At 42.2% G+C, this 16,358-nt stretch overlaps 1 protein-coding gene across 1 annotated transcript in view; it reads right to left on the reverse strand.

The window, feature by feature from the left end:
- LOC136111970 (gastrin-releasing peptide receptor) overlaps positions 1 to 6,136 on the reverse strand; it is a 31,921-nt gene extending 25,785 nt beyond the window's left edge. The window contains exon 1 of the mRNA XM_065856438.2: positions 5,076 to 6,136. Within this exon, the coding sequence (XP_065712510.1) occupies positions 5,076 to 5,494 (419 nt within the window). The 5' untranslated portion in view covers positions 5,495 to 6,136. The remainder of the gene's footprint in view (positions 1 to 5,075) is intronic.
- Between the last annotated feature and the right edge of the window lie 10,222 nt (positions 6,137 to 16,358).

Below are 16,358 nucleotides of genomic sequence, written 5' to 3' on the forward strand. Positions count from 1 at the left end.
GACTGTAAAATAAATGAACTGATACGCAAATATTACTCCTCCTTTGGTATTTTGCATAATGATATCAGAGGCCAGAGATATCCAAATCACAGAAAAGATGAGTCTACCAAAATAAGATTTTTGCATCGCCCCTTGTCCTATCACAACAGACCCTGCTAAAAAGTCTGTCCCCATCTTTCTTGTAGGCCCCTTTTAAGTATTGAAAGCTCCCTGCCACCAGTGGAGTAGTCCTACAGAAAATCCATTTCTAATAGTGTTAATGCTTTTTAGCCCTTTCTCACACACTCTCTCAAATAATTTAACTTTACCCTGATGCTATCTCAAGATTGTACACAGAGGGACCCTTTGGTGATACCTTGCCTAACCAAACCTGTACAGCCATGCTTGTCTGCGTCTCTATGCATGCAAAGCACTTTGCATATTTAAAAACTTCTTTCTAAAAATTCTAGATTTGTTTCTTTCCACTACTGTTCCTTTGAGAGAGAGAGTTGTCTGCAGTTTTTTATTGCTTAGATAAATAAACTGTCATATGAGTTCAGAGGAACATCAAAAGTTGGGGCTGTGAGCTGCTCCAAGGGACCAAATGCAGCTGGAAGCACTGCAGCATCCCTGCATCCAGTCACTGAGGTCAATGTTTCCAATGCTCTCATTTCAGGTCTCAGATCTGCCACACAACTGCAGCTCCTGCTGTATGCAGCTGGTCTTACCAAGGTAAGCCACCTAACCTCACCTGTAATGTCACCCCATGTGTCTCACTATGCCATCACTCCCACCACAGGCAGGCAGGCAGCTCTGGCTGGCAGCAATTGCTACAGTTTTCCAGCACTAAAATCCAGATAATCCAAGGTGTTTAAAGTAAAGATGCTGCCTGCAAACTCGAACCACACTTTACACTTGTTCTGCTGTGTGCTTGTAAAAACAGCATTGTTTCAGGAAGGTTTCACTTAATGAGCACCAGGACATTTCAATTTTTTCCTCTCTCAGCAAAATAGTGGGGAAGTATGATCAGTGCTTGACAGTTTGGGTAATTAGGATGCAAATGTATAAACCTTGTCACTCATGGCAGAAACAGCCAATTAAATAAAGACATCTCCCATGACAAGGGCAATTAAATGGGTTGCTTTTTGTCTTACTGTGCAAAGATTTTGCTTAATTTCCTGGAACTTGCTGAGCCAGCCTTGGCTTTTCTGCCTGGGCTGGCGGCCCAGGTGTGACCGCTCTCACAGACGCCTCTATACCCTGTCCCCTTGCACTGAGGAGGAGGGCAAGCAGACAAACTCTGGTTTTGTGGGGACAAAAGGGGTAGTTGAAGATATCTGCTGCCTCAGCAGAGCAGCAGGGCAGACAGATGTCCTTCCCCTGCCAACCTCATTTACAGCCCTTCTAAAACACACAAACATGCATGCACACGCATCGGCTGCATGTTTTCTTGCTCGTGTATACTCAGCCCTGGCACCTTATCGCTCATGGAGGGTGGCGAGGGTGGCTGTAAGCACACCATAGGCCTTAACCCTCTCCTGGTTGCTCTGCAAATTTGCCAGGCTCACGGGAAAAAAGGTCTCGCTGACAGCTCCCACTGCTCCTGCGAATGCAGCAAGATAGATCATAGAATCATAGAACAGTTTGGGTTGGAAAGGACCTTCAAAGGCCATCTAGTCCAGCCCCCTGCAATGAGCAGGGACATCTTCAACTAGATCAGGTTGCTTAGAGCCCCATCCAGCCTGGCCTGGAATGTCTCCAGGGATGGGGCATCTACCACCTCTCTGGGCAACCTGGGCCAGTGATTCACCACCCTCCTTGTAAAAATTTTAATCCTTCTGTCTAGCCTAAATCTCCCCTGCTTTAGTTTAAAACTATTGCCCCTTGTCCTATCACAACAGGCCCTGCTAAAAAGTCTGTCCCCATCTTTCTTGTAGGCCCCTTTTAAGTATTGAAAGCTCCCTGCCACCAGTGGAGTAGTCCTACAGAAAATCCATTTCTAATAGTGTTAATGCTTTTTAGCCCTTTCTCACACACTCTCTCAAATAATTTAACTTTACCCTGATGCTATCTCAAGATTGTACACAGAGGGACCCTTTGGCGATACCTTGCCTAACCAAACCTGTACAGTCATGGCTTGTCTGGGTCTCTATGCATGCAAAGCACTTTGCAGGCTGGGAGGCTCCCACTGCAGGAAAAGCTTAAATCAGCAGTTTGTCCCAAAGTTTCTACTTGAGAAAAGTTTACACGTGAGCAGTCAGTCCTCTGGATGCCCACCATTTTCTTGGTGGGTCAAATCACCAAGCAGCTTTGGGTTTTCTGTGGTGGAGTTTTGTGCCTAGTTGAGCATTCCATTCACCAGCAGATGATAGATCCAGTATTATCAACCCTGCCGAACACATGGGAAAGTGGAAATGAAAGGTATAAAAATGTACCCTAGTAAGGTACACTCTTAAGCTCATGATGTGGGCTGTGCAAAAATCCATTAAAACTATGCCCCTCATTTTCAGAAACTGATCCAAAGCAACTGAGACTATTTGTACAATTATTGTAACATGTAGCATATGTATCTCACTGCTCTCTCACTTACTATATCTACCTATCACACCTACCCACTGCATTTCACCTTGTGTTTTGATGGTCACCTCTTTGGAAATGAGCCTGTAGCATCACACTTCAATGCTTTTCTTTACACAGCAGATTTCTGATCCCAGAGATGCCAGGTACCTCTAAGCATCACCACAATATCTTCAGTAATCCTGTCAGTCATTCACACTTGCTTTTGTTAATGCAAGAAAACTGGAACTGAGGTTTTTGTACTATTGTTTTTTGTAGAAGATGAAGTGTAGACAAAAGATCTGTGGTACCCTGACAAGTTTCCCTTTCCTTGGAGACAGCGGCATACGATGTAATTCACAGCACATGGTTTATAGTTTTCCTCTCCCATGGTCCATGGCTTTGATTCATGAGAACAGGGACATTTACATTCCTCATGTGAGCATCTCAGGTAAGGTTCATGCTGCTGAACATTAGCTATCTCAAATACAGGTGTCTAATCCATGCTAAACAGCAAATCTTCCTCTATAGCCCAGGAGGGAGATAGGTATCCTGACAAGATTTATGCTGTCTCCTCCAGAGGCATCTCTTTCCATGGACTAGGTGACCCCTTGCTGACTGTCCTGGAATGGCTCCTCACCTCAGAGAGCAAAAGCCAAGTGAGATGAGCCATGCCTGAGCAGTCTTACCTGCTAGATTCATGAGTCCTTGTGTTACCCTGCTCCCACCACCGTGCCCCTGTCTTCTGCAGGTGTTTCCCTGTAGGGTTGAGCTGCTGCTCATCCTTCATGAAATACTACATTTGACCTCAGAAATGCTTGTCTGTGAAACCACTCCTGTTTCCAGGCTCAGTGTCTTCTGTCTTGTCCACTCACTTCAGGCAAAATCACTATTGATGCACTGCTCAGAAAAAGCATTTGTAATATTTGCTTTATGTGGCACATGATTAGACAGCATCAAATCTCTCTAACAGGATCTTCTTTATGATGCATTTTTCTTTTCCTGATACTCCTTAAAACAACTTACATTATAGCTTTGGAAAGATGGGGTTCCTGGACAAATAGTTATTATTTTCCCAACGTTTTCCTCAGATCATGCAGGAATGGCCCAGTCATCACATGAAACTCAGCAGTGAAAGTATAGGTGGTCCTCTACTAGAGGATTTGTGCGCTTTTCCTATTTTCCCAAGTCCTTTAGAGCAAATTGCTTGAAGAATTTTGTCTGCATGTAGGCCTATTTGTCATCTGCTATTGGGGCAGACAGGGCTATTTCTATACATACACCAACATGGAGGAGTTAATAAACATTAACCATTCTGTCTCCGAAACACTGCTGGAGTTACCTGCTTTCATTGTGTATGTATATGTATATGAACTACCTTGAAAACTGAATAAAAATAGTCTGATGTTTTAAAATAGCAGGTTAGGAGAGATACAGTGGTATGCAAGGGACTACATAGAGCAAACCTGGTTTCACTTCTTTGAGATCAAGATATAAAATCCCCATGTCTTTTCTGAGCAAAGCAAAACTGAAATTATTTTTCTCATTGGAGATCTTGGTATTTATGAGATTTTACAGCTATACGGTGGTGACAACGTATTCCTTAATCTCTTTCTGAAGCATCCAAATTAGAAACAAAATGTCCTGGCTTCCCTGATGTACATAGGAATTTCTATAAAAGCCAATCTAATAAACACTTAAAACTTTTCTGGAAAGGTAGGCTTCACCCTTCCAAATGACATTAAAATTAAAATGCCTTTTGAATTTAGATCTGAATGCTCTGAGACAGGTTTCCAAAGCCTCCCAGGAATCCAAAATAGAGCTGGCTTATTAGAAGCATATAATTTGTTAAAGTCAAACTTGTTTTCATGTATTCTAAAATATCATAGCTTTTACTTCTTTTTTTTTTTTTTTTTTTTTTTAACCTAACGTTATTGGAAGACAAAGTTTCTGAACCAACAGCAGAGATTAGTTTTGACTGGATAAAGGGCAAATGGTTTAATCAAGGGAAATATACTGGCTATACCAAACTGAGATGCCTGGCTTCAAACATCCTCATTTGAATATTTGGAACATATTTAATGAATTATTGCCTCACACGTAATTAGCCTTTAGGAAGCAAGCCACTAGAAAGAATCTACTCTAACTGCACTTTAAAGTGCTACTCTGGTGCCTTCAAACTTCATGAAATATGGATCAATTGTCTTTTGGCAAATATGAGCATGCTATCTTTTAACAGTCTCATTAATAGTATTTTCTATCTCTGGTCTTTAGCACGATCTGCTCTTGTTTTTCTATTAATTAAACTAGACTGTTAGCTAAACTGCACAAACATTTAGTTTAGCCTAGAAAAAGTATCCTGTCTTCAGTCTGCATCCTCCTCGTGTGCTCATAACCACTAGAAATCAGCTGAAGTTGTTCTTTTTCCCTCATTAGGTTAAAAACATACTTGTTACCTAAAAATATGCATTCATGATCATGCATTTTTATGGAGTTGTAATTATGCAGACTTCTTTTCAAGGCTACAGCAGTCAGCTTACCTGTCAGCTGAGAGAGCAGTGAGAGTAAAGACTGATACCCCTACAGAAGTGAGCTGTATGAAGGGGATAAGTTTGCATCCAGTTCTGCCGAACAGCCACTCGTCAGCAAGGTACCTACTGGCATCCACGGGCACACAAGTCACTAGAAGCAGCAGGTCTCCCAGAGCCAAACTGGAGATGAACAAATTAGGGACATTTCTCATGGATTTCACAGTACAGAAGATCTTAATCAAAGTGATGTTGCCAATAAGGCCGATCAAAATGATGATCCCGTAGATGGTGGGGATGGCGTAGAGGAACGCTGGGTAGAACCACTCGTCACCAAGGAGGGAGAAGTTTGCACTTCGGTTGACAGAGAAGTTGTAGAGAATGAAGTTATCTGTTTCTAGGTCTAGCAGAAAGCACTCTCCAGATGCCATTGTCCTATTTTGCTCTTCTCAGAAGACAACTTTCTGCTTTGAAAATCCTCAAATAAGATTTCTCGCTTTAATTTTGCTGCTACTTTCTGGCTTTAAACAGTCAGAAGAGTTTAAAAGTCATATCACTTTATGACACATCTTGACAATAAACAAACCAAAAAGCAACTGCAGCTTGTTTAACAGTACTGTTTCCATAAGGTGAAAGATGAACATATTTTAGCATAGTTTGAATACTAAAACTCGCCTTTTCCTCATTGACTTGTCTTGCTGTTAGGCATTCCTGAGGTCTGGAAGGCCATTTATCAATTTCAATGATGAGTAAGTGGGAAGCATTTTCAAAATCGAGGCTTGTTAAATTCCCAGCTTCAGGTTTGCTGAGCAGAACCAAGTCCGAAACAAAGGTATTACAAAAAGCAAGAACTTTTGGTAGTTGCTGTCAGGCTGCATTGCCAATCTCTCCCGGCTTTCAGCACCTGCACTCGTCAGCTGGATTTAAAGTGAGGAAAAACCAGGACTCCGCTGACGGCTTAGATCCTATAGGCAGGCTCTCCTGGACGTCAATTCTTCCCCTGCTTCCCATGATGAGAGCAGCCTCGCTGAAATGACGGCGGTAATTCCGGCGGAGCCGCCAGCGAACGCCGGCGAACGCCAGCCACCTGCTGGCCGCTCTCATCACTGCCGGGGTGAAAGCGGGAAAACCTAGCAAAATCAACGTTAACTCTTTAGATTTTAAATAAATAAAAAATAATTTTGAAAATCTGCTTATTTATAGCTCGTGAGATCAGGTTCACCACCTCGGAAAAAAAAAAAAAAAAGAAAAAATAAAAAAAGAAAAAAGTAGTTTATTTCACACTGCAAATAATGTGAGTAGAAAAGCAATCACACCTTCTTAAATAAGGGCACGCATGCTTTGTTTGCACTCCAGTATTCAGTTGTCCCAATGAAAGAGAATAATGATGTGAAGCTAAATCCATCTCCCAGGGCAAATGAACTGGATAAAGCCAATTAAGATAAAATCAACATTATAGTTAGGGTAGGCAAATGAGTATTAACACTATGCACCTGCAGTTAATCAGGGAAGCCTGAACTCTGTTAATTTTTTTGTAATGCTTTAATTTGGAGATAACAATAACAGGGGACAAAGTTTACCATTCAATTTCTGTTTATGCGTTACACATCATACTGGCATCTACAAGTAATGCATGTCTAGATACAACAGAGAGAATCTTGTTTGGCTTATAACAGTCTGAAAATGGTCTTTCTTAGACCGTAATTATGATATAACTAGTACTGATGCCTTGCTTTTTATAACAGATTTGCTATATATGATTATATATAAGGACTTTCTGGATTGTGGATAAATATAGTTAATTTGGAAACCAGCCTGCAGAATTAAATGCAGCTGTAATTTTTATTTCCCCTTGCAACTGCTCATTTTTGCAGGAAAAACAATGTTTTACTGACTGTTAGAATTACTTAGAAGTGAGGAGGGTGGCAATTCAAACCAGACATTGAAGCGTGATCACTTGTCTCTAGATAGAGGAAACATTTCAGGACATGATCTGGAAAATCCCCAGGCACTTAGGTATTGTGTACCAGGGTGGGAGTCTGAGCGGCAGACTTCAGTAACTTTTTCTGCCTCATCCTTGCGACCTGGGTCAGTGTTTTCAGCTGCTTTGCTGCTGTTCACTCTAAGTCAACAAAGGACTTATGTGTATCCTTAAGTAGGGCTCTTTATTTTTTTTTTTCCTTTTTTTTCAAGTCAAACACACGAGAGAGTGTTGTGCTGAGAGCTCGAGGGAACAGAGGAAAAGCAAAATTTTCTGGTATGCTTTTCAGACAAAAGCCTACTTTTGAGAATAGACCTGTGGTTGACACTGTTAAAAGCAGAGGAAGCAGAGAGCTCCTGCACACACCCTGGTCGGGACTCACAGGCAAAAGCACTTTGGTGGGTCAGGGCCAACTCTGGGCAAGGCTGCCAGGTTGGGTAGGGGCCAGCTGGAGGCAGTGCTGTGTTCAGCACAGGAGGACATGCCAAAGGCATGGAGAGGCACCGTGGAGCTACTGCAGCAACCCAGCTGCACTTCGTGGTGGGAGACCTCTCCCAGAACTTCCCCTAGGATGTTTGCAGGTCCGGTCATAGGGGCTGCATGACAAAGGGACACACACTTCCCCCTCTTTGCTTTCCAAGCTTTGCGGTAAAGCAGAAAGGACATTGCTGGAAGTGAAAGGAAGAATTGGGAGCAGCCACTTAGTATAACCCTGATGGACCCCTGTGCCCAGCAGCCTGGTCCGCAAGCTAGAGTGAACCACTCTGAGCAGGTGGGACCTGAAACCTCCCATAGTTCCTTCCCATTCAAATTACTTAGTGACTCTGTAATATGTAAACCCACCAGTCAGAGACAGAACAGCTCTAGCTCTCATCATCTCATCATTCTTCTAGATGGACAACAAAATGGTCTTTTTGCCAAAACCCTTCTATTAGAACCACTAAATCATTATTTGTCGTGGTATAAACTGTTCTACACTGAAATCTCTCATACTGTTACATAGTAAACTATGTGAGATGAGCAAAGAGAAGCAAGGGAAATAATGATGGAACCACTTACGTTCCAGCTGACAGTGGTATTGATCACTCTTCTCATCTTTTGAAGGGAATGTAAGCAGATCACCATGTCCCAGGTGTCTCCATCAGTGACAGAAGGGGCTTTCATGAGCTCTGGGATGATTCACTTCACCTTCACCTTTGCAATACTCATATTTTGTTCCAGGAAGCACTTCAAGTCTACAGCTATAGCTTTCTAATTGTTGGTTTTGACAAACCCAGGCTTCAGGTTTTTTGGACAACCTCTTTTGACCACAGGAAAGGAGAAACTGAAAAGGCAAATGAAAGAAAGGGAAACCAAACCAAACCAAAAACAAAGAAAAAACCACAACCAACCAAATAAAAAACCCACAAAACCAAACAGAACCTGTGAAGCTTGAAATTTCGTTTAAATTTTAAAAACAGCAATTTTTTTGATGTCAGATGTAGTAGACTGTTTCAGGGCACATGACTACTACCAACATGAAGGACACATGTTTTGTTCACAATTGCCAAGTCTGCAGATGTTCCCCTGAAATAACTTAGAAATGTTGAGGATGTTTCCCAGAGATGTTTTTGTCTCATCATAAATTACATATAAGAAGTTTTGTTTGTTAGATATGGTGCACCTTTTTCATCATGTCACTTATCTTCCTGGATCAGGCAAAAAGTCTGGGCATTTGTATGAGCATAGACACCTCTGCTGTAATGTTCATTTCAAGCTCTCAAACCTCTCTCCAAAGGAAGGTAAGCATCAATACCCATATTTTACCAGTGGAGTAACTTTCATGCACACACACACACACAAAAAAAAGAAGTGATTGGCACAGTTACTCAACAGGCTGTTGGCAGAGTCGTGAATAGAATAATGCAGGTCTCTTGAGCCTGGTCTTGCATTATAATGATTTTGTGTTGGACAGCGAGAGATTCCACAAATACTTTCAATAGATGCTTTTTTTTCAGCCTTCAACCTTTATCCAGCCTCTAAATGACAGCTGCAAAGGGACAATCTTCTTACTCCCTCATTGTGCTCAATGAAGGAGATTTGTAAAAGAGCTTGATGGGTAAAATTTTCAAAAGCAGTTAAACCTATTTGAAAGGTAATGAAATTTAGGCTTCTACATTGCTCATGAGCTCACCACCCAGAAATGGAGCCAGACTACTGAACAAATGCAATCTGCATTGAGGAAAGTACATGAAGACCTGTTTTTCAAAGGCACTTGGAGAGCTGCAGCTGCCAGGGTGACAGCTACGGGCAGATTTTCAAAGAGCCCAGACACCCAGTGTACTGAGAGCTTTTGAAAGACACTGATCATTTATTCTTCATGCCTAAATGGACTTCTTTTAAAAAATCTAGTGTAACGGGGTTTTTCTGAGACCCTGTGAGGTGCCACAAGAGATGATCTGGTGATGGTAGCCAGAGGATGCTGCTGTGGCCACCTGAAGACCCTGAGGCTGGCCAAGGCTGGCACAGCTATTGCCTCAGAGGGTAGGAGCATGCTGGATGCCCCAAGGTGGGCAGCCCATGCACTGCCCTCCACAGCGAGCACCTCTGGCACCCAGGGGACAGAGGGGCAATGGAGATCATACCCTGGAGAACATGGCTCTTTGCCAAAGGTATCACATTTGTTATCTTGCCACAATATGACTTTTCTTTTTAGTGGCCTCTCACACATCTCCTCGGAGAGGAGATGGATGAACTCCCATCCTCAGTCACGTGTCAGGAAAGAAGTCCCTGTGCTCAGGGCTCTGCTGTTTCCTAATAACTGGTATAACAGGGCTAGGAGCCAGTGAACCAGGGATTACTCGCTGCCGAGCCTGTGGAGTGCAACATCCACTGATTTACCAAATATTCTCCTTCTGCAAACTGTTCATACCCCAGAGGGAACAAAATAGTGGAAAGCATCCTGCCTATGACCTCTTCAAGCAAATTTTTCAATTTTATTGCTGTCACCCCTACATAATTACATCATTCTCTTTGTCTCAGTTCACTACTCTGTTTCAGTCACCAAAATTAACAATAACTATTCACAAAAGAGTAATTCTCTAACTCAGTCCATTCCAGGGACCTGATTTACAGCAGAACTTTACAGACAGTTAATTACATTAATTTTTTTTTTTTTTTTTTGAACAGTGATCTGGGCACATACCTGCATGACTGGAGGTCAGAGAGGCTGTGGAGGGAACTGAATATAATTCATAGTCTGAAAGTCCCCTGAGTGGATGCTATGTCTTGGTTTCTTTGATGTGTAAAACTGGAAATGAAGCATTGTCAAGTTTTGCCCTTCATCGCGCAGCCTTGCTGATGCACAGCCTGTACTGCAAATGAAGATGCAGGCCACACAATGTGAAGCACTCCCACTGTGCCTTTGAAAATAGCTTATTCATCCAAAATTGGACAACTCCTTCGGTTTGTTATTGAACTTCACAAATCCTCTACTCACTCCCAGCATCTCATCATGACATACAGTCATCAAAAACTGACACAGCTGGAAGGGATGTCTGAACTACATAACACCTAGGATGTGTGCTCACAGAGAAGGAATTATTTGAAGGAGAGACCATGCAGATATTTTTTACAGGAATTTCCTGCCAGGCTTGAGGACTAACACAGCCAAAAGCAAAACGGCATCTGAAAGCACAGCAAGAGACTGAAGTTGCATGATGGGTCAGTAGGAGTAGGGAACCAGCCTGTGCCTGGTAAACGAGGGATGAGAAGGAACTTGAGAATGAAAAAAGCTTCCTGTATGAGATGCTCTTAAGAAGGGGGCAGCTGGAAAAAGTGCATAGAGTGCTGGTGTGAGCCAATTGCAAGGAAAAGGACCTTGGCAGCAGCCCTCTGCACAGATTGGAGGAATAACACTGCGTTGTTTTGAGAGCAGAGAATGCTATAGCAGGCAAGACATGAGATAATGGGCATTTGGGCAAGAAATCTTAGCTATAAAAGGGATGGGAAAGGCTACATCCCACATACTTTATACAGAACTCCTTCCCTTTCAAGACAGACAGACCTGAGGATGTGGAAAGAACAAGTAGAAAGTGGGCTTGAGTGATAAGCAAACAAGAAAAGTGCTGCCACCTTGGTGCAGGGAAAACATTAACATCTCTTTTAACCATGCTGAGCTCCTGCTGGTAACTGATAATTCCCAAGGAAACATTGCAGGACAAGATTCCCATCCTGATAGATGGAGGCAGAGTCACAGAGATTTGAAAGTCATCTGCATGAACAGAAGACACAAGTTAATGGATGGAGACAGCTCAGAGGGGCAAAGAACAATACAAAGGAAAGAGCATTCCGATATCCCACAGACAGCTGAGAGGAGATGAAAAGAAGCCACCAAAAATCTCCAGAAGGCAAAAAAGTGGGCAGAGGAACAGAGGTCAGATGAGGAAAGCAGGTGAAGCCAAGATTTTTTGGGTTGAATTTCTAATCAAATACATCATCCTAATTAACTACATTGCCAAGGAAGGTGAGGCTAATGGCACAGTTTAGGCTAGGTTAGGCTAAAAAGAAAGAATTATAGACCTTTGTGCAAGAAATTTCAGTGCAGTGGAAGGGGAGAAAAACAGATTAAATGTCTGAGCTGGAGCTGAAAACAAAGATACTCTTCTTCCGTGCAAGTCTGTTTTCCAGGGTGAGAGAAAAACAACAACAACAATAAACCAACAAAAAACAACAATCCAAACAAAAAAACAACAAAACCAATCCACCAAAAAAAAAACAAAAAAAAAAAAACAACTCAACCAAACAAACACTCCCCCCCCAAAAAAAAAAAAAAAAAAAAAGAAACCAAAACATCTTGGTGCAAGGAGGTTGGGGACAGCAGCATTAGAAAGGGTGATGAAAGTGCACATATCCCATACTTATCCTCAGTACCACAGTTCTTCACAGAGGATGCTTCACAGCCAGGTACTTTGGTCCAAAGTTCCTGAAAAGAATACCTCTGGTCTTGGCTCTCAGCAGAGCTGGCACTTCTCTGCAGCTGCTACTCCCTAGCAGGGATGTGGAAGTATTTCCCTGGAGAGACAGCTGAAGAGAACACAGCGTGGGACAGCATATGTGCTGCAAAATACCATGCCGTCTGTAACAGCAACGTCGACACTACAGACTCATCCTACTAACACATTTTTTTCAGGACCTACTGCCAGAAAGCTGTGAACTCTGCTGGGACCATTAGGGATTTCCTCAGTATAAATTTAAAAGACTTGGTAGGTGAAATCCTGGCAGAATCAGCTTGAGTGTTTAATCAGATATTAACTCTGGCAGGGCTGGACAGGAATGCTAAAGGCAATAACATCATGTTAAGACCTCAAATTGTGAGCCCCAGCCCCTAGCTGTATGACTTCACAGGCATCTGTAGGTGCTGATATCAGAAGACTAAATTTTCCTTCCTGGAGCCTGGCATGCAGAAGCAGCACTCAGGACCTGCCAGCCCTTGTAGCTCGTTCTCTGGACTGAGCCATACTGATGGTTTCACCACTGGTTTTGCTCCCTTCCCTGCTACACCCCAGTGCCCTCCTGTGGGCTCCTGGGGTTGGAACATTGTCTTTTTTCTTCCAGTGCTGTCACTGGCAAGCAGCTGGCGCAATAAATTATTGCTGAATATATGCTATTCTTTCCCTTTTATAAGGAAAGATGTACTGAAGATGAAATTCTTTTTTCTTCATCTTAGTTGTCATGGGAGAAGACAATTCCTCATCTAACAGGAAAATAGACAAAACAGCAATATTGTTATTATTAATAATAATAGAAACTGTACTCTGGGAGACAGGAACAAATGAAACAACACAGCATTGAAGGCATATTTAAAAAAAAAAAAAAAAACAAACAGTAAAACTTGTTATCAACAAGGTTGTTTAAACTTTTATTCTAAACAAGTAATTTCAAAGATACCTGGCAAAATGACCAAGAAATTTACTGGAAAAACATACCAATATAATATTATCATTTGCTACCTTTGTATTGTACTTGAGGGATATTTCAGAAAGAAAATCAGGTACTATAGAGGCATTCAATAATGATAACTGTGAACAAATTGTTCTTCTCTACATCTAGTATTTGATTTGCTTTCTGTCATCTTCTGGCACATAAGAAATAGAGCAGTTCTCAGATAAAAGCAATTATTTGCCTTCTTAGTTAAAACTGAGGACAGCTGCAGTTGTGACAATAGGGAGCAGACACGGCTGAGCCCCTGATGATGCTCTGGATTAAGCCCCTGGTGAATCCCATCACCAGCCTTGCACCTCTCAGCCTAGATCTGCATCCTTTCAGTGTGTCACAGCAGTTTTCCACGGGGGAAAATACCCCGCCCAAACCTTTACAGAAACATTGAGAGCAGGGATTTTGTTTGAGAAAGTCCTTTGTGATTTATTCAGGTTGATGAGATGAGAGCCCATGCAGAAGCTACTCAGTGGGGCTGGACGAAGTTCATCTCTCCCTGGGACTGGCAGGTGGGAGGTTGCCTTTCCTTGGGGGAGGCTGAAATACCCTGGCCATCCTTCCTTCCTCTCCCTGGATGATGCTGAGTGTGGTTGCTAGAGAACAAGGCTGAGGTAGGCTCCTGGTTGAGTCCAGCTCCATGGAGCAGGGCCAGGGCCAGCTGAGACTGCTGGGGTCCCTCTCAGTACATCTGTGTGTAGGCTAGCGTATACCCTTGCTAGAAGTGCAGGATGTGGAGGTGGCTCCCCCTGCTCCCTGACTTGGCTCCTTGCAGGGTATGAATTTTCTCATCAAGGAAAAGGCCCTAGAGAACAGGGCCAGGTTTTAATCATGGGGAGTTCTCCCAGTCACGAGAGCAACCCTAATATCATCTGATCACAGGTAGCAAGAGCTGGGGGAGACTGCAAGAGTGGGTAACTAGACACTGCCCCTGTTTTGCAGCAGTGTGTCATCAGGAGAGATAAGACAGCAAGGTACAGGTAGCAAACCATAAAAAACAAAACCAAAGCAAAACCAAAACAAAAACCAACCACAAAACAAAAGTAAAACCTTTAGTAATGTCACAAAGCCAGGTAAAGAGGATGGAGAGCTAGCTGTGAAGGTGATTGGAAAGCACCCTGTATGAGCACTTAAAAACAAGTCCATCCTCTACCAATGGGACAAAGAATGGCTAAGAGGATGTCACTATGCCCTTGGGAGGATGAAATGGAAAAATGAGTTGCAAACACAACAAACCACTCCACCACACTTAGTTGTGTTGATGCGTGATGGATGTGGAGGATCCTCCTACAACAGTTAGTAGAAGAGATAGAAGTTTGACAGAGCTTCCTCTTTTGTCTCAGTTTAATTTAATGTCAGTTTAATTTACTGGGCTGTGGTCCCTTATCCCCACCATACATTTGCAGGATTCATTTTAGTGGCTTTGTGTGTCAATGGAATGTATCTGTTTGACTGGCTCCATCCTTATTCCTTATCTCCAGCTGAATTTAAGATATGAGCACGTCTGAGGAGCAAGAGAAGAATGGAGTTTTCTGGAAAGCAAAACCACCTACCAGTGTAGTCTATATGAATTTGGCAGTGCTGGGTTTTGTGCCAAGAAATGGGTTTGCTCTGTCGAAGCACAGCAGAAGGAAAGATGTTGCAAATGTCACATAGACATCCAAAAAGTGCGGAGAGAGATCTAGGGTGCTGCAGGACAAACATCTTGCTTCTGGTGTCTGAATAAGAAAATATATATTAAAAATAAAATCAGTAGCTATGTGGAAAAATATACTTTGTTGGGGGAAAATGAACGCAGAATTCATAGAAGGAAGTCACAGTTCATAAACGTAACACTGTTTAAGTTAGGTGTGAGTGAGGTTGTAAATAAGGGTAATCAGACAATACATGAGTGCTTGGGCTCTCTGAAAACTTTCAGAAACTTATGATTTAATAACAGCTAATAAATAAGAAACAAAGAGTGGGAATGAGTCACTCTTTGCCAAGGAGAAAGGCAACCAGGGGCACTCTGTGCAGCCCAAAGTATTTGGAAGTGATCTGAAAAAGGAAGTGAGCTATGAGGCGCCAAAGTCTGTTGGTGGTCCTGAGTTTCTCAAGGCAGTAATGAGGGAAGCTGTTTGTTAAGACTGGCAGAAAATTTTTTGTTTAAGTTGAGGAGATGGACAATAAATGACAAGAAACATAACACGATACCCATGGAAATAAATGACTAACAAATCATGCCCATATTTGATAAGATCTAAACACCCTGTTTCCATTTTCTCTGAAAATGTCAGCTCAGTGCACATAGACCTAAAGGTAAACAAAGAGGAAGGATCAATGAAGGAATAAGGAGGGAATGAGTAATTCATTTTAATGCCTGGGCTTCCTCTCCCTTACAAGCTGTACTAATAATTGCATGAAAGAATGGGAACTGCTCTCTGTGGCATGAAATGCCTTAATCTGCATTTGCCAGCAGCTATCACATAGTAGCGTCTGAGGCTCCTGGGACATACTTATTCGTGAAACAGCAGAAAACTGGGCAATGTTGAAGCATTGGCTGGCGATCTTCAGTTTTTAGTGTTTTCAAGTGTAAGTACTTAGATTGTTTTATGATGAGAAACTAGTTATGATGTGCTACCAAAAACATGGACATTACCGTCCATACCTTCAGAAGTCATTCGCAGGCTGAGCAGAAAGGTGTATAACCACCATTGGCCCAGATCCACAGAAACATTTGGGAGTTTAAGTCAAAATGTGATCATTGGGAGTTAAATACCTAAGTGCTTTGTGAATCCAGTAATCTGCAGCTGACTTCTTATTCGTTGTCTATAGATCGACAGAACTGATACAACACGGATTAAATTTTAAATAATGATCTTTGGATGTTCTTGACTTTCTTGTACTAGTTAACATATTGACATATCCAGGGTTTACGTGCTCTGATGGACACTCATGTTTCACCTATAAAGACAAGATACGAGCCCTGGGCTTTGCCAATCTGCTAACCAATACATCACTGTCAAGAATATCCCAATATCATCAGAATCCAAGCTGAGATGAAGTTGATGACCTACCAGTACTCATTCTTGGGCTCAGAGCAGAGAGTTGATGTTTGATGTAATCACCATCTCAGTGACATCTGAAAGCACTCCACAGTTCTACTCATCAGTGAAGTTCACGTCTAGTGCTAAAGATGCCATAAACTTTAGTCAGAATATTAGAAAAAAAAATTACAAGTCAGTTTCTGCCATCACCATTATTAGATTATCTAATTAGCTAGACAGAAAGGCAATGAAAGGGAACTACAGTTTCAGACACATATGGATTTCTGTGATAGCAACCATGCTTTTAGTTTCATA

Source organism: Patagioenas fasciata, unplaced genomic scaffold, assembly GCF_037038585.1.
Source record: "Patagioenas fasciata isolate bPatFas1 unplaced genomic scaffold, bPatFas1.hap1 Unplaced_261, whole genome shotgun sequence".
Taxonomy (NCBI): domain Eukaryota; kingdom Metazoa; phylum Chordata; class Aves; order Columbiformes; family Columbidae; genus Patagioenas; species Patagioenas fasciata.